The 24,470-nt window shown below is 37.5% G+C and overlaps 1 protein-coding gene across 7 annotated transcripts in view; it reads left to right on the top strand.

The window, feature by feature from the left end:
- Nucleotides 1-24,470, top strand: part of CACNA2D1 (calcium voltage-gated channel auxiliary subunit alpha2delta 1) — a 503,379-nt gene that overhangs the window by 67,720 nt on the left and 411,189 nt on the right. For all 7 annotated transcript variants that reach the window (XM_021689797.2, XM_021689799.2, XM_021689796.2 and 4 more), the window contains exon 2: nucleotides 23,335-23,416. In XM_021689797.2, the coding sequence (XP_021545472.2) occupies nucleotides 23,335-23,416 (82 nt within the window). The remainder of the gene's footprint in view (nucleotides 1-23,334; nucleotides 23,417-24,470) is intronic.

The following is a 24,470-nucleotide window of genomic DNA, read 5'->3' as shown; positions in this document are numbered from 1 at the left end:
ATAAAAGCCTTCTTAGCCAGCTCGTATGTGTATTTCATTTTTTATTCATGTCAATGGGTGGGTTGAGGCCAAAGATTATTACGTTTTACTTGACAACTCATGCTATGTCACAAGGCAGTACTATGTGTTTTCATAAAATTATGCATTATGTATGAGATCCTGTAACAATTAAAAAGGGGGAATTGACAGCACAGAAAATTAAGTTCTTAAAAATGAATCATAATGGTGGAGGCTTGCTTGAGTAGAGGACTGATCTTGTTTAATCACCTTGTCTATAAGCGTTCAGAGTGTTTTTGTGGACTGTGTGGTTTCCCTTAACAAAGGAGCAGGATATTAATATTACATTCAAAAAAGCAATAAAGAGTTGTTGATTATAGTGACTTCAATTAGACGCCTCTTTCCCAAAGAAAAGGACTTATGAGGCTTATGACAGTATAGTAACAAGCTGGCAATTTCTCAATTCAGTATAGCTCCTGTTCATGTTAGTGATCTTTTCTTCTGGCTATACTTTAAGATAGTAAAATATAAAAATATATAAAGGAAACCATAAGCCTTTCTCTTTATTTTAGACACAGTGATACTTAATTATCCATTGTCATAGGTTCCTTGCAAGACCTGCCCTTTCCAATATCATCAATATTTAAGATTTTATAAATACTTGTCAAGATTCTTCTCTGCAAACTATTCTGAGTTTGAATAAAATTATTCTCTTTTATGTTTTAGGTGAGATTAGAAGATGAAAATCTATTTTCTAACATATATTGCTATAATTTAATACAGAGTGAGATTTTGCCCTATTAAATTTTTCTTTTTTTAAAAAAAGGTTTTATTTATTTATTTGAAAGAGAGAGAGAGAGCACACGAGTGGGTGGGAGGGCCAGAGGGAGAGGGACAAGCAGACTCTCCGCTGAGCAGGGAGCCCAATGTGGGGCTCTATTCCAGGATCCTGAGATCATGCCCTGAGCTGAAGGCAGACACTTAACCGAATGTGCCACCCAGGCGTCCCATATTAAAATTATTTCTATTTGTTGTACTAATCAGTTCTGTAAGTTATTTCTTAGGGAACTAATTCATGCATATCCTAAATGCAGTGAGGAATCTCACATTAATTTCCAGAGGATTGATAAATTTTTTTGAGGAATGATTATGCGAAAACTACCCAATAATTTTGGAAATACTATAATGATGTTACACGGTATCTTAAAGTTTATAGTTTATTTTTGTGTTACTATTTATTTGCTATATTTTTTTATTTTTGACAGTATTATCGTAGAAGTGATATGTAAGTTAATGCTGTAATTAAGCACACTTTTTTATCTAATACAAAAATTTATATTAAATATAATATACAAGCAAAATAACTACAATTTCAAAACTTCTGATCTTACTAATTTAATATATGAAATTGAAGATCATTTCATTTTACTTTTCTAATAACAAAGTATATTAAATATAGAAAAATACAGAGGGGGAAAAAAGGAAAAGAAAAATTACAGAGGGGAATTTTAATAAAAGCATGAAAATGACAAACAGTTGTACAACATTTCAGGCCTGCAGTCTCGCAGTGAAATAGCACGTTAAGCATCTCATGGAATTTCATTATAGTGAAAGTTATTTATTTATTTATTTTTTAAAAAATTTTATTTATTTATTTGAGACAGAAAGAATGAGAGAGAGAGAGCACATGAGAGGGGGGAGGGTCAGAGGCAGAAGCAGACTCCCCGCCGAGCAGGGAGCCCAATGCGGGACTCGATCCCGGGACTCCAGGATCATGACCTGAGCCGAAGGCAGTCGCTTAACCAACTGAGCCACCCAGGCGCCCTAGTGAAAGTTATTTTTAAAATCTGATCTGGAACAAGTGAGTTTTCAGTCAAGTTTTACATCAAAGGCACAGTTATTCCAATGTAAATTAAGGTTCCCTCTTGAAAAAGCTAGGGCTTTAGATTAGTAATACATTTATTTCTCAACCTTGAGTTTCTGGTTCTAACATTGTAGACTTTGTGGAGCAGGCAAAATAACTTAGTGAAGACTGACTGTGTTGCAGGCATTGTTCTGAGCACTTCATGGGTAAGATCTTTTTTAATCCTCACAAGAGCCCTATGAATTATGTACCATTACTAGCCTAATTTTTAAAATGATTAAGCAACTGTCCTACATCATCTAGTAAACAGCTGAAGGAGGATTAAAACCCAAGAAGTCAGGTGACACCCGGGTGGATCAGTCGGTAAAGCGTCTGCTTTCGGCTCAGGTCATGATCCCCAGGGTCCTGGGATCGAGACCCGCATCGGGCTCCCTGTTCAGCAGGGAGCCTGCTTCTCCCTCTGCTTCTGCCTGTCGCTCCCCCTGTTTGTGCTCTCTCTCTCTCTCTGTCAAATAAATAAATAAATAAATAAAAATAAATAAAACCCAAGATTTCTGACCGAGAGCCCAAGAACTTAACACAATTACTGTGAAGGAATTGCTCCAAATCTTAATTGCTGGTAGACCATATCGATCTAAGGAGGGTTGTAAATTAGCCTTTAAAAATTCTATAATGGGGCGCCTGGGTGGCTCAGTTGGTTAAGCGACTGCCTTCGGCTCCGGTCATGATCCTGGAGTCCCTGGATCGAGTCCCGCATCGGGCTCCCTGCTCGGCGGGGAGTCTGCTTCTCCCTCTGACCCTTCCCCCTCTCATGTGCTCTCTCTCTCAAATAAATAAATAAAATCTTTAAAAAAAAAATTAAAAAAATAAACATTCTATAATGATTACCTTATAAATACATCATGTTGTAAGAGATTTAAACAGATAAATACGTATGAAATAAACTATAGAGGCCACTTCTTAGGACTCATCTCCCTGCTCCCACTACCTGTTCCACTTGTACCACTTTGGTCAGTGTCTTTCCAATCATGTCCACTGTTCATGTAACTTCTTGTATGAATGCTTACAGAATAAAATATTTATTTATCTGCATGTACATATTGATAAGTTCATACTCTATGCATTATTATGACTTGCTTTTCCACTGAAGATCTTGGGATCTTTCCATTAATTATTTTGTTGTTCCTTCATTTTTCTATTCAGTCTTCTAACTGCTGTGTATTCTGTGGAATTGATGTGTCTATCTTGTACTCCTTAAGGAGTCCTTGTATGTTAGGTTGATTTTCTTTATTTCCTATTACTAAAAATTATCCTAATGTTGAAACATCTGTTTCTTCCTGGAATAAATGTTCTATGGTCATGGTGCATTATTATTGTTTTTTAAAAATTTTCTCTTTGATTTGGTTAATCAGTATTTTATAGAGGTGTTTTTGCTTATGTTCATAGGTGAGATCAGTTTATAGTCTTTTTTGGGGGGGGCCTTGTTTTAGTAGTGGGATAACTTTTGCTATTTCTCAAAATTTATTTAATGTGTACATATTAATTTATAATCAGAAAAAATAATGTTATTTCAAAAGATCATTTATATTTGCTCTGAAACAATAATTATGGGAGTATTGGAGGCAGAGGAAGCTAGAGTCAGATTGTTCAGTTAGCAGGCCACTCTTGCAGTAGCCCGTACACTAGATGAAAAAGTCCTTCAAAGCAGTGACCGTGAGATGGAAAGGAAGAGATGACAAAGAGTTTTGCATGTAACAGCGTTAATATTAACTTACTCAACGGTTAGCGAATTCCTCCTGTGTGTCAAACCCTAGTCACTCTCATTGTCACCATAAAGCTAAAAGTTGAATGGAGAGCTTGACAAACAAACAATTACTACGAAATACAACACCCTTTTGATATTGTAAGTAAATTGTACAGGATCCTGGAGAGATTTACTGAGAAGTAAATATTTGAATTTAGACTGAAAGGATGAATGGACATTTTCTAGGTGGAAGATCTCAAGGAAGAGGTATTTCCAGCAGAGAGAACACAGTGTGGAGAACTTGTACATTAGGGAAAAAAACAAAAAACAAAAAAAACCAGTATGTGATGTTGTTATTAACGTCCTGCACTCAAATTATTTCAGATTTCTGGATTTTTATACAAAATGATCTTAAGATGAATTCATGTAATTCTGGAGTAAGACTGATACAAGGATCCTTGTTATGTTTGGCAAAAGAAAAGAAAGTATCGATAGAAGATAAGATTGGAAATACAGAAAGTGCTAGTTCTTGGAAGCTCCGTAAAACATTAAAATGTAACTGACTGTGATATACCTGGAAATTTCTGAACAGGGAGTAAAATGATAGGATCTGGCGATTATGAGTAACATATTCTCAGGGCTTTACTGTTTTGTTTTTGTTATTATTGTTTAATAACAGAGGGAATGCAGTCCCTTAGCAGCTATCTAGAAAATTGAGACTCGATTAAATCATAATGTAAAATATGTAAAATTACATATTTCTTGGAATTAATATTTTCTAACAATTTAAAGTAAAATGGTCCATTGATTTGCTTACAGTCTAAAAATGCAGAAATAGAGAGAGATTCTATTTGCACTTTAATTTCAGAATCTCCTTTTGACTTTGAATGAGAAATCAGCTAATGGAGTCATTTTTTTCCTTCTTCATAGAACTTAATGAGCTTTAAAAAGTAATTTTAACGATCGGCAAAGCCATACAGTGTTAAGAGGTAACCTCTGTGTAATTCCACACAATTTGTGTAGCTGCTTTTCTCTGAAGAATCTAAATATTTACCTTAGTATGCCAATACTTTAGCTTCATAGGGAGATAACTCTGCAATCCCTTGGGTCGAAGTTTCTGCAAGTGATGTGGTGTGTTCCCATAATCACAGCAGTTGAAGTCTAGGTAGCTGAGCAAATTGCTAGTGGTTTGTATCCCTGGATCAAAGCTGGTAGAGGTGGACAGTGCCCAGAAATTGTTACTCTCTGATTTATCAGCAGTTGCTGATGCATTGGCTTCATCCCTGTTGAATTTTCTAATTTTTGCTATAGGAAACAACGTTTCTTTTACTTTTCTCATTCCAAAAGGTCCTGAAAAAATTTAATGGACATTTTGTATGAAAATTCAGAATTTGAAATGTAGATTTTTTTGCACATAACTTTAATACAAACTTCATGTTCTGTGTGTCAGCCAAGAATATTTTTACCCATTCTTCTCCATTCCATTAAGAAAAAACAAAAGCCGAGTTTTTGGATTTACAACCATGCTTCAGTGGAAGCCTTGTTTACCATGCCTCACGCATAAATGCAGATATCGCAGTTTCACTGTTCTCTGTGCTTTCCCCTAAAGAGTTGTACATTTATTTATTTAATTAATATTTTACTGGGCAAGTATTTTATCCCAGCAAAGCTAAGTGCTTTTGATTTCAGATAAGAAAGATCTCCTCTTAGATTGTTTACATTCTATAAGAGGAAAGAGATTGAAAACAAGTAAATATAATAATTGCAAGACTCTGAGTGTCCTGAAGAGAAACCATAAATGCCTGATGTTAAGGACAGGAGGCAGGACAAAGTGATTGATTTAGCTGGTGTGGCTAGGAGTGTGTCTGTAAGGTGGTGACATTTGTCATGGGGCTTAAAGGGATGAGAAGAAATGAGAAGACATGGAGGAAAAACATGGTAGGCAGAAGAAACAGCAGGCAAGAACATGCTATTCAGTGATGGTGTCAAATTCTACGTAGAGTGGCAAGATCAAGATCCTAATTTCTTCTTCTTCTTCTTTTTTTTTTTTTTAAAGATTTTATTTATTTGACAGAGAGAGACACAGCAAGAGAGGGAACACAAGCAGGGGGAGTGGGAGAGGGAGAAGCAGGCTTCCCGCCAAGCAGGGAGCCTGATGCGGGGCTTGATCCCAGGATTATGGGATCATGACCTGAGCCGAAGGCAGACGCTTAACGACTGAGCCACCCAGGCGCCCCGATCCTAATTTCTTCTTACCAAAATGTTAGTGAGTGCATTGGGTTGTATATCTGTGCTGTGATAATGAGTGGTCTACGAGGATGGCTGGCTCAGGAATTATTTCTCATTTGGGTTCATTTTCCCTTCATTGAGTCTGAGTGCTAAAGTTTTCTCTGGTTCATTAGCTGAAATATTAAGGAGTAAAGAAACCCCCAGTTAGGTTTGTACGGAACAACCAAAATCTCCTCCCCATAGTAGCTTGATGACCCAATTCTTGTGTCATCCACTGTGTTGAACAGAAAATAGGGTTATGCAAATCAAATAATATAATTTCAGCCTTCATCAAACCTCTCCTTATTAGCCACATAGAAACTCATGAAGAGAATGTGAAAGATGGCTGCCCAAGATTTAGAAATAGCATATTCTATGGCTCTTCAGTATTTGCTGCAATGAAATCATTAAAATTGTGTCTTTTGTGGAAATGTTTAAATAAAAGAGTGGCTAAAATTTAGAGATGCGCAAATGTGAACTCCATTGCAGGGAGCCAACCTATTGACTGCTATAAATAAATCACCATTCATTTACTGATCTGTCATTGATCTGTATAGCGAGAATCAATGTTATTCACATCCCTCATCCACACTGAAAAGCTTATATTTGAGCCATAAAGATCAATGAACATTACCTTTCTTAACAATAAATTAAATTTAAACTAAAAGTATTCTTACAAATAAAAAAAAGTCTTCTAAGAGATTTGCCTTCCCTGTTCTCTGTGAAATAGACCAACGCAACCGTATGTTCCATCATATTTGGATTAAAGGCTATATATCATTTGAGTCTCTAGGACTGCTCATTGCATATCTGAAAAGTTGCAATGATTATTTGAACAATAATATATAGTGCATTGTCTAAAGTTTTTGGTGATGAGTCATTTTTTTTTTTCAAATGTGCTAAATTTTCATCTTTTTAAAAGAAATTTCACATTCATTTTTTTAAATGTGCCTTTATTTCTGGTCTTTATTTTTCTGCTCTCTGTTCCACTCCTCCCAACTCCATGTGTCCCTCTTCCTCATTCCTTCTCTTGATTTCTTTTTTTCCTTTGGGTCCATTGAATCTCTTTCAATTTCTTCAGTTTCATTTTCCTTCCTTTAATCTTATCTGCTACCAGGTGGCTGTGTTACAGATTCAGGGAGAGTTGGTTAATCAGGAGCATGTTATTTCCCCTGGGCTTCCCAGCGCTGTTCACTCCTCTGGATTTCTCTAATGAAAAGGAAAGATATTGTGATGGGCACCATGGAGTCTCTTCCTTTAATTTTCTTGTCTGCCCATTCATTTCACAAACCGCCCCTTCTGTTAAATCAGAAGAGTAAACCTAGAGAACACGACCCCCTTGGATGGAAATCAGAACACCTTTATCCACAATCCTGACAGAGGTGTTTTCTTCAGATGGAGAGTATACACCCTGTTATTGAATTTATCCAAAGTGATTTCTGAAAAATCTAGCAGGAGCAATCTGATTGAGAGATTCAGGAATAAGGTTCTCATTTTTCTCCCCAGTTTTGTTGAGAGATAATTGACCTATATCACTGTAAGAGTTTAAGGCATACTGCATGATGGTTGGATTTATATATATTGAGAAATGATTACCACAGTAGGTTCAGCTAATATCCATCCTGTCATATAGATACCAAAAAAAGAAAAGAAAGAAAAAGAGGGAAATTTTTTTTTCTCCGTATGGTGAGAACTCTTAGGATCTACTCTCTTAAAAACTTTCCTATATATCATACGGCAGTGTTAGCTGTAGTCATTGTGGAGTACGTTACAGGCCTTGTACTTATTCATCTCCACTGGAAATTTGTACCTTTTGGCCACCTTCCTCCAGTCCACGCCCCTCCCACCCCAGCCTTTGCCTCCAGTACCCACAAGTTTGATCTCTTTTTCTTTTTTTTAAGATTATTTATTTATTTATTTGAGACAGAGAGAGATGAGCACATGAGAGGGGGGAGGGTCAGAGGCAGAAGCGGGATGCGGGACTTGATCCAGGGACTCCAGGATCATGACCTGAGCCGAAGGCAGTCGCTTAACCAACTGAGCCACCCAGGCGCCCTTGATCTCTTTTTCTATGAGTTTGGTTTTTTGTTGTTGTTGTTTTTAGGTCCCACATATAAGTGAGATCATACAGTATTTGTCTTTCTTTTTTTTTTTTTTTTAAAGATTTTATATATTTGAGACAGAGAGAATGAGAGACAGAGAGCATGAGAGGGAGGAGGGTCAGAGGGAGATGCAGACTCCCTGCCGAGCAGGGAGCCCGATGCGGGACTCGATCCCGGGACTCCAGGATCATGACCTGAGCCGAAGGCAGTCGCTTAACCAACTGAGCCACCCAGGCGCCCCAGTATTTGTCTTTCTTTGTCTGACTTATTTTACATAGCGTAATGTCTTCAACATCCAGCCATGTTGTTGCAAATGGCAGAACTTTCTCATTTTTTGTATGGCTGAATGATATTCCAGTTTATATGTATACTACAACTTCTTTATCCATTCATTCATCAATGGACAGTTTGGTTGTTTTTATAATGTTGTAATTGGAGCCCCAATGTTAACATGAAGAAAATTATTTTATTTACTTCTTTAACTTAAGTTGTCTTAAAGAAATGGGAAGACCAAATTAATTTCACATTGTGGTAGCATTTTGCATGACATGCATGGGATTGATTTCAGAGTAAGAAATGATATATAGAGAGTGGAGGTCTTTAAACAAAACTTCATAGCCACTTCTCTTAACCGGTTTGGGCTTTTAGTAGCTCCTTTTGTATCCAGAGGGAGACATGAAAGCAGGGACTCTATTGATAGGTCCTTAATCACTTCATGAAATTCATGGGATACTTTTCTGATCCATTATTTTGAAGTTACCTACTCTCTTTTTGGAATTTGCTGTGTCCTTGTCTCCAGTTGCTCTTTTCTTCCCAGAGCTCTGCATTCTTTCTGCCCAGCCCCTTTAAACCATTATGGCTGTGGGCTACTTCTCTGATTCTTGGCTCCAACTTTGCTTTTGGACATGAGCTACTGGATCCTCCTTACATACCTAGTCCAAAGAACCTGGGTGGATGGCAGACTCAGTCCACTCCTAAACCCCAAACCCAGGTCCTAGAACTTACCACTTGGTCAGAAAGATGTTTCTATTAAACTTACATGGAGTTTATTAATCATTATCACCGGTTTGCCCTTAGTTGTGGATGGTTGCTTTTCTCTTAATAACAGGGAGGAGATATAAATTCTTATTTTGTTAATGATATCCATATATTTTTATTCACCCCTTTCATTCTGTTTAAATCTAAGTATAAAGGCAAATAAAAATGGCAGTCATATGGCCACAATTAAGTCCGGTGTATCCATTTTCCTTTGGCTAGGCATTAGGAATTGGATGTCTAAAGACACTTTTAATTTTTTTCTCAAATTTTTATAATTTTAGTTGTAAATTCTAAATCAATAATCATCATTAAAGAATCAAGCCATGTAGAATGTATATAAAAACTGAATTTTTTTTTCTTTTAAGATTTTATTTATTTATTTGACGGAGAGAGAGCACAAGCATGGGGAGTGGCAGGCAGAGGGAGAGGGAGAAGCAGACTCCCCACTGAGCAGGGAGCCCGATGTGGGGCTTGATCCCAGGACCCTGGGATCATGACCCAAGCCGAAGGCAGATGCTTAACTGACTGAGCCACCCAGGAGCCCCAAAACTAAATCTTATTTAGATGATTACCTAATTTAGATGAAACCTAATAGTTTATAAGATAGATATACCACAGTTTCTTTTGCCTCAGAAGAACTTTCTAATAGTTTTTCCTCCAAATAACAAGGTTGTTAGTAAGGTGATAAATGCCTATCACAGAAAGTATTTGGGATAGTTGGCATGATAATTTTTCATGGGTAATGTATATGGGCAGCTTCCATTAAGTAGGAAACTGGACAGCAAGACCAAGAAGTTTCCTTCTTCTGCACTTACTAGAACTGAAAATAATGTTTATTACCTGCAGTCATTGGATAAATAACTGCAGTTAGAGATTTAGTTGCAAGGTGTTCCAAGGTGATGTCAATTCCAATGAGGCTACCATCTCCCTGATGTGATCAAGAGATAGGCGAGGATGATCCGGACCTTGGAGAGATACACCAGAGATAGTGGAAAAGACAGCTTGCCAGACAGCAAGAGATATGCCAGTGGACTTTTTTTCCTTCTATTACTACAAGTGACCTACAACAGGTAGTGTGAATTCTAACAGATTATCGCCTATGCTCAAACCCTTTTGTATTTTCTGAATAGCAATAAGAGGAGTCCATTCAGCCTCTCTTATGCAGAAGGAGCATTTGGAGAGAGATACTGTGGGCTGTCAAACCTGTGGGAGGCCGCTGAATCACATATGATTCACACATCTGGCTTTAGAAATCTTTAGATTTCCACGTTACAATCGGGGTGGTCCATTTTTTTTTTTTTTAAAGATTTTATTCATTTATTTGAGACAGAGAGAATGAGAGAGACAGAGAGCACATGAGAGGGGGGAGGGTCAGAGGGAGAAGCAAGCTCCCCGCCGAGCAGGGAGCCCGCCCGATGCGGGACTCGATCCAGGGACTCCAGGATCATGACCTGAGCCCAAGGCAGCCGCCCAACCAACTGAGCCACCCAGGCGCCCCGAGGTGGTCCATTTTAAAACTGCTTGTTGAAATTCACATTGGGATGTGCTCTGAATGGAGCCCCAGAACAGTGACAGAATGGCTGTTAAAAAAAAAAAAAAATTAGAATTCTGCAACAATTCATTCTGAATGTTGATGTTTGTTTCATGTTAGTGGCTGCTCCATGATTCCTTCATATTTCATAAAGACGATGGGTTACACGGGCATGCCACCTTACCAAACGCTGTCCTCCGTTTACTAGGGTTTGTGACATGCTTGCCACTGTTTCTTAGATGACTGAATGGGATCCATGTTTAAGTCTTTCCTTCTAATTGCAGAAGAGTTATTCCCAATGTGGTAGATACACACAACAACACTAGGACTTTCTATAAGGAGATTGACCATTGTATTATGAACTATTTATTTTATATTTTATATGAATAACTTAAGTACCAGAAATCATCATGTTATTTGCTTCCTGAAGGGGAAAATATACCCAGGGCTGATTTTTTTATTGCCTTTTTTTGATTAGTAATAGCAAATCATCTGATAATGAAGATTTATTTTAACTAGAAAATTCACGTTCTAAGTATGGGTTTAAAAAGGCCTTCTAAGTAGTTGTACGAATGTGAATCATGCTTCACAGCATTTTTTTTTTTTAAATTTACTGACTATGACATAGAAGTTTCAATTGGATTTAGCTCCATAAAGTGCTTTTTCTCCCTGATAAGTTTTTCTATTTAATTGCCTTGACTTTCAGTTATTTTTTTCACATACAGTACTTAAAAGGCCATAATTTGATAATACCGTAACTTAAACATCACTGAGTATTACATGCATTACATAATTTGAAAAACTTAATTCAAATAAAAAAAAATGTTTGAAATTGTGACCAAGAAACTAGAAATAATTTCTTTTCCTGTATTCCTCTGATAATTTATATAGGCCTTTCACCAATGGTTTATATTCTTTGCAAGGAGTTATTAGATAGTGCTAAAAATTGTTAACCTTTTCACCATTCGATAGGCATAAATTCATGTTTAAGCAACAATTCTCACTGTGAATTTCATGGTGTTAATGGAGAAAAACAATTTGATTAAGACAACTAGTTTAGCTCTGTGTTTCTATTGAGCAGGTCAGGAAGGAGAGCTGGTTCTGGTACCTCCCCAAGCAGCAGTCTTGTGCTGGGCATGCCCACTGTGCTCAGACCATCAGAGAGGAGCAAGGGCAGTAAATGTGTTGCTCAGGCAAAGAGGGTCAAAGAGAACCACGTGTCTGTGGGGACAAAAATGTTGAGAGCAATTAAACTGTACTGTATTTTCTGAGCCGAAATGATATTTACCACTTCAAATTTGAAGGTTTCATTCTGATTTTTTTCCAGAATTTCTGTGCCTAATGGTAAAGGAAAAAAAAGTTGGGGGTAGGCTACCCTTACCATGTTCCTTTCTGATGGTCTTCAGAAGGAGAGCTCTCGTTTTTCGCACTTGCAGGTTAATAAATTTGCATTGACAGCTCTTTCGTTGTTAAATAAACTCTGTCCTGGAATAGCGGTCAGACAAATTATACTATGGGCTGTCTTTAAAAGGAGGGCCGCATGAGTCAGTCTGGGCCTAGGCTTTTACATTCTTGTATTTGTTTGTGTATCTGAACCTTCATTATGAAGACAGTGAAGGCCAGCTGAAAGTCATATCTTCCATTCATATTTGAAGGATTTAATGTTGCCTTGAGAATATTTTCTATTTAGAAACATAGCAGGGCTGACTCTACATCTAACCTGCTACTTGATGTCAAGTCTGTGTGCATGTTGTGAGTAATAGGAGAGTCAGTGGCTGTGTGCCTAATACCGACGATGCTGTGCTCTTAATGAAAGCAGAGCAGTTTATGGTTTTGTAAATAAAACAAATAGTGCTTGTTTATTTGATAATATGAATGAAAACTTAACAACTTAATGTGAGGAAAAATTGTAGCATTTCAGTAATCATGTGCATATTTCCACAGAATTTTTTTTTAAGATTTTATTTACTCATTTTGAGAGAGAGAGAGAAAGAGAGAGGGATGGGGGAGAGGGAGAGGATCTCAAGCAGACTCCCTGGTGAGTGCAGAGCCCAACCCCAGGCTCGATCTCATGACCCTGAGATCATGACCTGAGCCAAAATCAAGAGTCAGACACTCAACCAGCTGAGCCACCTAGGTGCCCCTCCACAAAGTTTTTTTAAGGAAGAAAATATTTGGGTTTTCTCAATTATTTAAATCCTCATTTCCTAATTTCCTTTTCTCTTGCCATGTAAAAGTAAGACTTCTGTAATTGCCATTTTTTCTCCTTACATCAGTGAAGCGAACTTAGAACCCAGGGCTCTGACCGTCTGTAAAATAAAAGACATGAGACATTGTAAGTTCTGGTGAGAGAAGACTTGAGGACTCCTATCTGGTGGTTTAATGATGAGAGCCAAGCCAAGTTTCAGGCGACCCTGTCAATTAGCACTTATTAAAATAGTATGCTCTGTTGGCTTCTTCTTTTTTTTTTTTTTTTAATTAATTAATTTATTTGAGAGAGCGAGAGAGCAGACTGAGAGAGAGAGAGAGAGAGAGCACAAGCTAGGGGGAGCAAGAGGGAGAGGGAGAAGCAGGTCCCCGCTGAGCAGGGAGCCTGACACAGGACTCCATCCCAGGACCCTGGGATCATGACCTGAACTGAAGGCAGACTCTTAGCTGACTGAGCCACCCAGGCGCCCCTGCTCTGTTGGCTTCTTAGGGCCAATTGCTCCACTTTGTCATTTACTAACTCTTTGATCTTGGGCAAGTAACTTAACCTCCCTATGCCTCAGTTTCCTTACCTGTAAAGTAGGACACAGTACTTCTTCAATAGATTTTTGTAAGAATGAGAGGATGTTCACATGACATGTTTAGACCAGCTCCTCACACTTAGGTGCTCAATAGATATTATCTACTACCCACTGAGTGCCTACTGTATGTGTAGAACTGTGTCAGATATTCTCAGAATACAGAACTGTAGGCTGTGGCCTATCCACTCCCTGAAATTAAGTATTGCTGGAGAAAAATAATACTAACATAAGACCTTTATCAGTATGGGTGACATTTTGTAGGACAGGCTATATAAATCTTAGAAACGTAGGGAAAAGAAAAATTTCTGAGGCTTTGAGGACTTGGATCACCCAGAAGTAGGATCTAAGCAGACTTGAAGGATGATTTTTGGGAGCTGAAGGGACTTAGGTAATTTCAGGTGAGTGGGAAACGTGATTACCTAATATGACAAAACTGCCGTGTTTGTGAGGCAGCTAAACTGGCTTGACTGCAGGTATTGATCCATATGGGGAAATGGATTGGCCATTTAGAATCCAAATATAATAAGCACCTGAGTATTTGGTAGTATTGGAAATATTAGGAATGCACTGTTCATAATTCAGAGAAGAAAGGAAATGAGGACATTTTTATCAGGACATTATATAATATTCACATCCTTGAATGAGGCTAAAATAAGTTTTGGGAACAACCTGCAGTGACTGAAAAAGATACAGATAAACAATGTAAGGGAAGATCGTCAATAAAATGCATGGAGGTTTTGTAATAAGCAAATAGAAATTCAGCTCATTTTGTTTTATAGAAACACTAGCAGCAGATTGTGTGGCCCATGTGGGACACATCCATTGGCACCAGGCTAGAGGGACGAGCTGGAGGTTGTAACTCACTGGGGTGCGGAAGGATAAAAGACAAAGCTCTCAGGGCCTCAAGGGCACAGATCCCTCATAGGAGAACCTTTCCCCCTCTTGTAAACCATGGAACTACATTCATATCAGCCCTGAAGTGTATCGCTCGTTTGTTGTCCTGGAAGCTGGAAGCAAATTGCTGGAGCTGAGGCAAAATATTAATATTCACTAAAGAAACAATGAAAACATTCTTGGATAAAACAAAAATCAATCCAGGATGGTATAAGAAGTAGGTATGAAGAATCTTTGATCTTTGAGAAGGAGGAGTGAGTGTGTGTATTTATGACACAGATTTAACACACACACACACACACACACACGCAGGAGCAGCAAAAGGCCAACAGAAAATGAAGGCAGAGGAACATGAACAGCTTAAAATCTGATTTTATTGATAACCCCCCCCCTTTTTTTCCTACTCTCAAGGACTTTTACCTTTCCACTGTGATTAGTTCGTTCACATCGCTTTCTGCATTTCTTACAGGATTGACTCTAGATAAAAATGGAATACTAAAGCATTTCACAAGTCTAAATAGCTTTCTAAAAACAGAGCAGTAGTGTTATTGAAAATGGTTTCAATTGAGAATAATTTTAGGAACTAACATTCCTGGCATAACACCCATCTCACAAACAATCCTAGATTTAATGCAGATATCAAACACTCCTTTTGCACCAAAAAAAAAAAAAAAAAAGTAGTAGTTAATGATATAGTTATCTACATTATAAGAAATGCCTATTTAGCAAAATAGTTTGTCTGGGCTATCTACATCTTTGGCTTACTTATGTTATATTTATCCCAACTACAGGAACACTGTGGGTGATTTATTACATAACAAAAAGCAGTGTGGCATTGATGGGATATTTATAGCAAGTAGAACACTTTTGAAATATGTGATCTTAGTACTTCAAATTTATGAATAAGCTCTTTACATATATCAACACAACCGAAGTGGTCAGATTGTCAGATCTTGTGATATTCTAATTTTTTCCCAGGTCCACGGGGTATAACTATGTCTCTTATTTCCTTGGGTTAAAAATAAAATTATTTTGTAAGAATAGTGACATAGGCCGAGAATGCTTAGGACAAGGGCCTTAAAGGGTGCAGACTTCTCCCTCTCCTGCTCCTCCTTATTGTAACCCCCTCCCTTCCCCTTCCCCTGTGTATCTCCTGTTCCTCCTTTGCTTTAGTCTCTATGATAATTGCTAGTGTGATAATTCAAGGAGGGTGTGGAAGAAAGAGGTCTGTTTTACTCCTCTCTCCTTGCTAATAGCAGTGGGTTCATACACATCCTTCTCTTTTCTAGAGGACTTACCACATCAAATATAGCAAGGAAGGACAGTTAGTCTTGGTAGGACCTATTATAACAATTCTTAGCTATCACTTTGGCTCCATTGTTCCAACCAGTAAAAAGGCAAATTCTCTCTGTAGCATTTAAAACAATTAAACAGATAACTATGTAGACTTGACACTTTGTACTCAACCATTACACTTTACAATAGATTAAACAGGGTGTAATTTGTGCTGTTCTGAATTTGATGTTCCCCAAATGCATGCAAAATGAAATGGATTACCATATTTTTTTCCTTAAATAAAGAGTTTCCTGAACTATACACTACCCTTTGGAAAGCTGTGTAACAGGCAAATCCGATCTCAAAAGGAACAGTATTAATTCCATGGCAAGTATTTTTCTTTCAAATTTAGTGAAAACTTGAATATCTTATATATTTGCTTTTAAAAATTTGGGCTCTTTCTGTACCTTAAAATGAAGTCCAGGATACAAGAGATTATCCTAATTATTCAACAAAATATTTGTCTCCGTATTTAGAGATCTCATAGTGAATTCTCCAATTTACCCTGAGTCTGCAGACATCATCAGTTGGAAACATATACTGCTAGTTGACTCTGAGTTATTGTAGGGGCAGAGAAGGATTACAAGACCTTTTTTTTTTTTTCTATGACATTCATTATACACTTGAAAGATTGTGTTCACTTTAGAGATTTAATAATCCCCTTATAATAGTAAGTCATATTTTGAAAATTTGCCCCTTGTTGAAAAGTGGGTGCTTTTTATAGATGCATAGGTCCAGCAGTTCATTTTTTCTGATGTGGATTGTGGAGAGAAGAAGAAATTTGGTAAGTCAATCACTTTCTCTACTTAAATAAAGATAACTGTGCTTCTTAAACACACAATAATGCAATTATATTTCATTCCAACACATTTTTCTATGTATTCAATAAATACCTGTTTACCTACTGTATACAAGGCACTGTAATAAAAAATATTGAGGATTCAGTGGTGAAAGAGAATAAAACTGTATCCATCTAATCTGGAAAGTGTACAGAAGAATAAGCACAAAGCACAGTTAAAAGGCTTTTGGATTTAGTGGATAGAGGAGAAAATTTTTAGTGTGGGAGGTTGTGAAAGGTGATATTGCAGTACTTGTGGAATTTATTCTATCACAATGGAGGTGGAGGGTTAATTTCAGGGAGAGGTTAGAGAGCAAATGCAGAACATGGAAAGGGACAGTCAGCACACATGGAAATGTGTGAGGTTGGTTGGTGACTGGAAAATAAGCCTTATTAATACAATACTGTAACATTTTAATGAGATTTTTGGTTGTCTTCATTATTTAGAATGCATAGAGAGCTTGAAATTTCCAGGCCCTTGAATTCACTTTTCCTTATCCTTCTTTCCTACATGCTGATATCTGCCCCATATTCATCTGAATGCCTTTTTTTCTCTCATGTTTCCCTCTCCAGTCAAGAGATAGATGGTGAAGACATTCACACATTTATGCTGATTAGTACCAGAAAAAATGCTGACCTCCAGTCTAGGGCCCATCTTTAAATACCCTCTGGCTAATGCTCTTTTTAAATCTCCAACTTTCTTTCCAGCTACCCTACCTTAATACCTGCTGCTTGTCTCTGAACAGATGACTGTCTCTTTTATTACAAAAGAAATAGACACCAATAAGTAGAACTGTCTCAGCTTTTTGATCAAGTTGCTCTGGTTACTTCCATTTACCCAAAAGCTTTTACATTTTCCCTCCAATCTCTATGGAACAGGTATCCTTCTAGCCATGGATTAGGCTCCTCCTGGGTTATGCTTATTTCTTCACTCATTCTCCACCCTCATGTTTGGAATACAGGGGTTGAGCAAGAACAAGCCTAATCTAGAGCTTCTGAAGAACCTTGCTCTGTCGATACATTACGTGTTCTCTCCTGAATCTTCAGTGTCTCCTTTTCTACCTGCTGTTCTCCTTGTACATGGAAACATGCCTAAATCTCTTCTATTAAAAAAGAAAAATTGGGGTGCCTGGGTGGCTCAGTTGGTGAAGCGTCTGACTTGGCTTAGCTCATGATCTTGGGGTCCTGGGATTGAGCCCTCTGTCGGGCTCCCTGCTCAGTGGGGAGTCTGCTTGCCCCACTCCCTCTCCCTCTGCCCTTCCTGCTGCTTCTGCTCTCTCTCTTTCTCTTTCAAATAAATAAATAAAAATCTAAAAAAAGAAAAATAAGTACCTTTGTTCTTCATTCTTTTTTAGATTGCACACCATTTCTGTCATTCTCCTTACACATAAGGATTGGATAAATTTCTCCCACCTTATTTGATGACTCCATAACTACATCCTCCCTCTGGAAATTTTTCCCTTCTCTGGGTTTTCTGATACCACTCTTCTTGGATTCCTTTCCCTTTTGCCACTACTCAGATCCTCTGTCTCTTTTTTAAACTTTATTTTCCAGAGTTCTAGTACTAGGTATTTCCTTCCTCCTGTACACTGTCCTTTGGGAGTCATACATTGATTTACCTACGTCCTTTATATACATTGTAAACACCAAATCTTTATATTCTTATTGGAACTTCTGAGGACTCCAAACCCAGGTATATTCAATTGCCTACTGAATATCTACACATGGATCTCTCAAAAACATGTCTAATTAAACCAGAGAAACACACTAATGTCCCTCTAAATTGTTCTTTCTCCTGTGCTTTCTATATCAAAATGTCCTATCATTGTTTAAGTGAAGAACTCCATGAGTCATCCCAAAATCCTTTCTCCATTCACTCTCTATAACCAGTAGTACATGAAAGCCTGTTGTCCATACTTCAGATTTTTTGTTGAGCTCATAGTTTCTTATACTGGGCCTCTCCTCCACTTTTCTCTCTCCTCTTACTACTATTGAGCTGGTTTTAATCCCCCTCATTTCTTACTTATCTAGACCTTCCCTTCTTATTTTTCATTTTCCCTCTGAGCCACCATCCACTTGGCTGTGAGAAAAAATGGTTTCATCATGTTTATGTATACTTAATTGATCTTGCTACTCTCTAACGTCATTTTCCATGATCTCTCCATTATTTGGGAACACAATCTAAATGCCTCAGAATGTTATTTAAGACCTTTGGTCTGGCCCATCTGTCTGCTTGAATTGTGTCCCTGCCATGCCTGCTCCCATTCGATGCCATTTGTTGAACCAACCTGGACTCCACCCACTCGGGCTACTTGTAGTTGCTGCATACGCCATGTCTTGTATTCCCTCTGCCTTCATTCTTCCTTACTTGCCTTCTCAATTTTGTCAAATTCCACTTGTCTTTCAAATCTCACTTCAAGTACCTACTAGTCCAGAAAGCCTTCTCTATCTACCTCCCTACCCTACTGCCTAATAAACTCTTAAGTGATTCTCTGTTGGTCCTGAAATGTATCCCACTCATGGGATTCAGGACACACTACCCCACAATATGATACTGAATATTTTAAGCTGAAGGAGTTTGAGAAGTGGTGTGTGCAAGAAGGACTTTCTGACCTTCCCCTCATATGAAAGTTGCTTCCCCTAAACCCGGATGAAAGGAACATCCTTATCTCTGAAGACAAGGGACAGAGAGAAGAATCTGAATGAATAGGCTTTGTGAAGTTCCCCCTAGTTTACTACAGTTAGTTCATACTCTTGGCTCTATGATATCTTTCCCGACTTTCTACTCTTTATCAGATTAGCAAAGAACACTCTGGTTTAACCATTTTTTTGGTCTTCATTTCCTTATAAAGGTTCTTGTGTCATGTAAAATGTGTATTAAATAAATGTGTAGGCTCTTCCTTTCTTAATCTGCCTTTTGTTATAGGAGACTTCTACTGTCCAAGTATTATCTAAGTTAAGAACTGAGAAGGGTAGAAAAAAAAATTTTCCTCCCCTACACCACCATGTTTTTGTTCTCTTTGCCTTCTTCCTGCCAGATCAGGTTTCAAGACCAACCACGTTGTAAGGCATATATCTTTCATTACTGCATCTGCAGTTTTTAGTATCTGTTGAATGGGTTAACAGAGCAAACAACAAATTCTTCCTTGGGGAGTGCTGTGTTAGTTTCTTACCACATGAAAAGGATATATCCTCTATGATTTTCTCCAAAATTTCATAGTACCTTCTGGGGATATTTAGTAAAATAGGGCTTAGCGATTATACATATGTGCTTGACAGTTTACCCAGAAAGAGAAAGACCCGGAAAGAAAAAGACTGCACCTATGAGTATTTTACCTTGTGTAATTTTTCACTTTCATGACAAATGGGATCTTTGCTTATTTCATGGCCATTGTAATCTTCTCATTCCAGGTGTGAAAGGCATAGTACTTACAAATTTTAGGAAAACCAGGTAACACCCTGTATCTTTGAAAAATTATCCTTGCTTCCCTAAAGTGTTCTTGACAGCTTGTCAGTGGGGGCAAGGGGACTGGATAGGTCCTCCATTGCTTTCAGCCAAAACCGGTTAAACTCGATGAACATTGGCAGTGACAGTACACTCAGGTGTCAAGTTAGAATGCACATTTTCGATCACTTTAGCATAAATCAGAATTCAGGCATGAGTTAAGTTCTTTTTTTTTTTTACATATATATATTCTTTGTCGCTCAGTTTCTTAACTAAAGGGATATATAACACTTCTTACTATTTGTCAGTGTTGGGAATTATATTTAAGAAGAGCTGATTTATTTTCTCTGGGTCTTAGGACTTGTTCAGTAACTGCTTGGAGAGTTACTGATGTGAATTAGAAAATGGTGTCGGGGGCACCTGGGTGGCTCAGTTGGTTAAGTGTCTGCCTTTGGCTCAGGTCATGATCTCGGGGTCCTGGGATCGAGTCCTGCTTCGGGCTCCTTGCTCAGTGGGGAGTCTGCTTCTCCCTCTGTGCCCTGTACCCCGTGCTTATGTACTCTCTCTCAAATAAATAAAATCTTAAAAAAATTGGTGTCGGTGCTCTTTTCTCCTGCCTGCTCTCTACTGTAATTTATTGTTCTGAACGTAAAAATGGAGCACGTTTATATTTATCTAATAACAGTAATACGAATACTAGTTTGTATTTATAGTATTTTTCAAATGGATTATCAGGGAAGAAGGATTCATCCTGCCATTCAAGCTCCTTCTGGCTCAATTAAGAATCACATTGACACGAGACATATTAACTGGAGAAAATCAAATTTAATAGCATACCTGTGGGGAAGCCACACAGACATGGAAATTCCAAAGATGTTTAGGCAGCACGAGACTTATATGAGCTAAGGAGAGGAGTGGAGTCTGAGGATACAGAGGGGAGAGAGACCATTAGCACGGAGGTGAGGGGAGATGGCTCTAAAATAGAGGTTCCCTATTAGAGAGATAAGTTTCTTAGGTAAAGAAGAATCTCTCTTCATAGCTGTCTTCCTTATATGAGTAGGCAGTTGAGGGGGAGATAAAGAGCTTTTCCTGAATCTATTGGATTTTGATTGCCTTTGACTCAAAATAATGTTCATGCCAAAGTGGTCCATCTTGGGCACATCTTGGTGGCCTGCCCTTGGCCCCTACAATCTGCACCAGCTTATAAACAGGAGGAAGTATAGTATTAGAATAATGTGGTTTACAGCCTTCATTTTAATGGTTCTATACATTTCTTTCCACACCCTCTTCCCATGTATTTATTGTTTTCTTTCTGTTTTTTTTTTTTAAGATTTTTTTAATTTATTTGAGAGAGAGAATGAGAGACAGAGAGCTCGAGAGGGAAGAGGGTCAGAGGGAGAAGCAGACCCCCCTGCTGAGCAGGGAGCCCGATGCGGGACTCGATCCCGGGACTCCAGGATTATGACCTGAGCCGAAGGCAGTCGCTCAACCAACTGAGGCACCCAGGCGCCCTATTGTTTTATTTCTTGATATTTACCTTTTAAGATCATATTCGTACAGCATGGTTCAATAAATATTCTTCCTTATTTTCATTCATGTGAAAGTATCCCCAGATTTTATGTATTTTATTTGTTAACTAGTTCACTTCACGTGTGAGTCAAGCCATTGTGTTTTTCTTAAAAGCATTTCATCCTTTTCTTGTGACTGCCTTTCAGTTTTCCTTGTTCCTCTTTAGTTTACCAGTTTATTATTTTTTGTATGTTCACCTGCACCTCATTTAAATCCCTTTTTTAGGGGTGCCTGGGTGGCTCAGTCGTTAAGTGTCGGCCTTCGGCTCAGGTCATGATCTCAGGGTCCTGGGATCGTGCCCCGCATCAGGTTCCCTGCTCAGCAGGAAGCCTGGTTCTCCCTCTCCCACTCCTCCTGCTGTGTTCCTTTTCTCGTTGTGTATCTCTCTGTCAAATAAATAAATAAAATCTTAAAAAAAAAATCCCTTTTTTACATTATGCTTTTTTCCCCTACATTTATTTTTTTTATTCTGTTACATTTAAATATATCTGACGAAAAGTTGGTAACATTGTCGTTCTATTGGAATTCCTATCTATCCAAGGAAAAGAAAGACAAACGCGGTTAAATCTCATGATGGAACACTTATGAAATACATAGTTATTTTTCAGAACAGCACTTTTCAAAAGCACTCTTAGATGTGGTCTCTTAAAGGCGGGAGAACACTTGGTACTGATAAAATTTGAAGAGGTAGGATAAATAAGCAGCGGAGAGATACACATGTCATATATATGTAGAGAGAAGTTCAAATTCAAATATAAGTCATTTCCTGTCATTCTAACTAGTGTTTTCTTATATTTGCATGGGCAGAAAAGAATACACATTGTATATCTTTTTACAAATAAGGATGAATAAATATAATATATGAAGGGATTACAAACTATATTGATTTGAGTAGGGAACATTGTGTGCTGTTTGGTAATGTCTTCAATGCCAGGAAGAAGTAAGACCATTGATTTAAGTTTTTCTAAAATGTCCTGACATCTGTAACTTGTATTATAAGATCTCCATTTCATTAATCTGAAATATATACATAAAAAGGATTTGAACTGAAATCTTTCAGTCGTGATTTCAATGTTCAAAACCATTTCTTTAAAACATCAGCCTTGATCCAAGAATTCCAAATCTAAGAGTCTAGCTAAGGAAATGAAATTCTTTTAAGCTTTATTCACTAAGATATTTGTTGCTGTGTAATTTGTAGTTATTAAAGCTGATGAAACTCTGTCTTTTAACAAAAAAGGATGGCCAAATATATTATGAGATGTAGAGATAATGGAAAATTAAGTGGCCATTAAAATCAATGTTTATGAAATATTTGTAATGGCATGGGAGTATTTATCATATGACCTAAAGCAAACAGAGATGTGAATTTAACATAATAGGCTTTCAACCATGTGAAAGAATTTTAAAAGACTAGAATATATCAAAATATTTGATGGAATACATCAAAATATTAACAGTGGTTATCTCAGGGTAATGGAATTATGAGAAATTTAAAAATATTTATATTTTCTTTTTTTAAAATATTCTGTATGTAGCATACCCTTTGTATTATATTAAGAAGAATTATAAGCTAAAGGGTAAAGTTTAGTTTAGAATATTCTATTTAGTAACTAATTATTAATAGAATTCTCATAAAAATTAAGGAAACATGTACCCTTATATGGGACAAGACATCTATGTCATTTTCTCTTTTTTTTTTTTTTTTTTTTTGTGGGATCTCGGCATCCTAAGAAGTTGACCACTGAAGGTTCGTTGGTTTTGTAATTTGAAAATGGGTTGAGAGGGTGGACATAGTAGGAACTTGGAGGGGGAAGAAAGATTTAGAGGCAGTTTAATGAATTATCTACAGCACAAATATAGTATGTGTGTGGCTTCAATTTGCCAGAGATCTGATAGAACATTCTCTTCTGATTTCTGCAGCATCAAGTCATGGGTGGATAAAATGCAAGAAGACCTTGTCACACTGGCGAAAACAGCAAGTGGAGTCAATCAGCTTGCTGATGTAAGTAACATCCCAAGAAGTTTGTTAATCTTTTCCTTGATTTGAATGCAGTGCTATCTTCTAGGAAACTGCATTTCTATATTATGAATAGTACATGATTTTTCATACGAATCGGGTAGTGAAATCAGAGAAGGAGCCTTGGTACTGTTAGTTATTATTATTATTTTATAAGATTTTATTTATTTGAGAGAGAGAGAGAGAGAGAGAATGCAGACTTCCCACTGAACAGGGAGCCTGATTTGGGGCTTGATCCCAGGACTCTGTGATAATGACCTGAGCCGAAGGCAGATGCTTAACCGACTGAGCCAGGTGCCCCGATAACTGTGATAGTTATTGTGAGCAAAAAATGCCATTCCTGAACAATTAATGTAGTCTTCTCACCACACGCTATCGTTTACATGCAGCCTCACCTTAGAGGAGTTCATGTGATGTGTAGAATCCCCTAGAATTCATCTTGGGGTTTTATGTTCCTGTTCTTCAGAGTATATTTTAGAATCTCTCACACAGTGGTGACTTGAAGTCCTATGATGAATTCTTTTGAATATCCTCAGTGGGAACACATGTTCTTTCTTTGAGGGTAGATTTTATTTTTAAAAATGGTTGGAAAGTGTTTATAGCCATGTCTAGAGACTAGAGTGAGTCATTGAGATGGGTAATAAAGATTTTTGTGCAAGAAGACACTGTAAAATATGGTTTTTCTTATGATTTATGAAATGGCTATGAAAGTCACTCCAAAATGATTCTTGAAAATGATAGCAACATATAAATATTTTGTATAGCATCTTAAATAGATTATTTTCCCTGGATAAGAGCGCTTACATGTGTAGGTTCCATAAGATTTATTGAAAGTTAAAAGTCATTTCTTTAGAGTCTCACTACTTCCATTCCAATGTAAGCAACGATTTGAAAGTACTTTTATCTTGTGTTCTTAGTGATGCAATGAGACCTTTGTTTTCCACAAATGTGATGAGTCACAGAGGTGAGATATGATATAAAAGCCAGTTCATGTATGATATATGAACATTTATCATATATGATATATGGGTATATATAT

The sequence above is a fragment of the Neomonachus schauinslandi genome, chromosome 12, assembly GCF_002201575.2.
Source record: "Neomonachus schauinslandi chromosome 12, ASM220157v2, whole genome shotgun sequence".
NCBI classification, from domain to species: Eukaryota; Metazoa; Chordata; class Mammalia; order Carnivora; family Phocidae; genus Neomonachus; species Neomonachus schauinslandi.
This window is presented reverse-complemented; position numbering and strand designations above follow the sequence as displayed.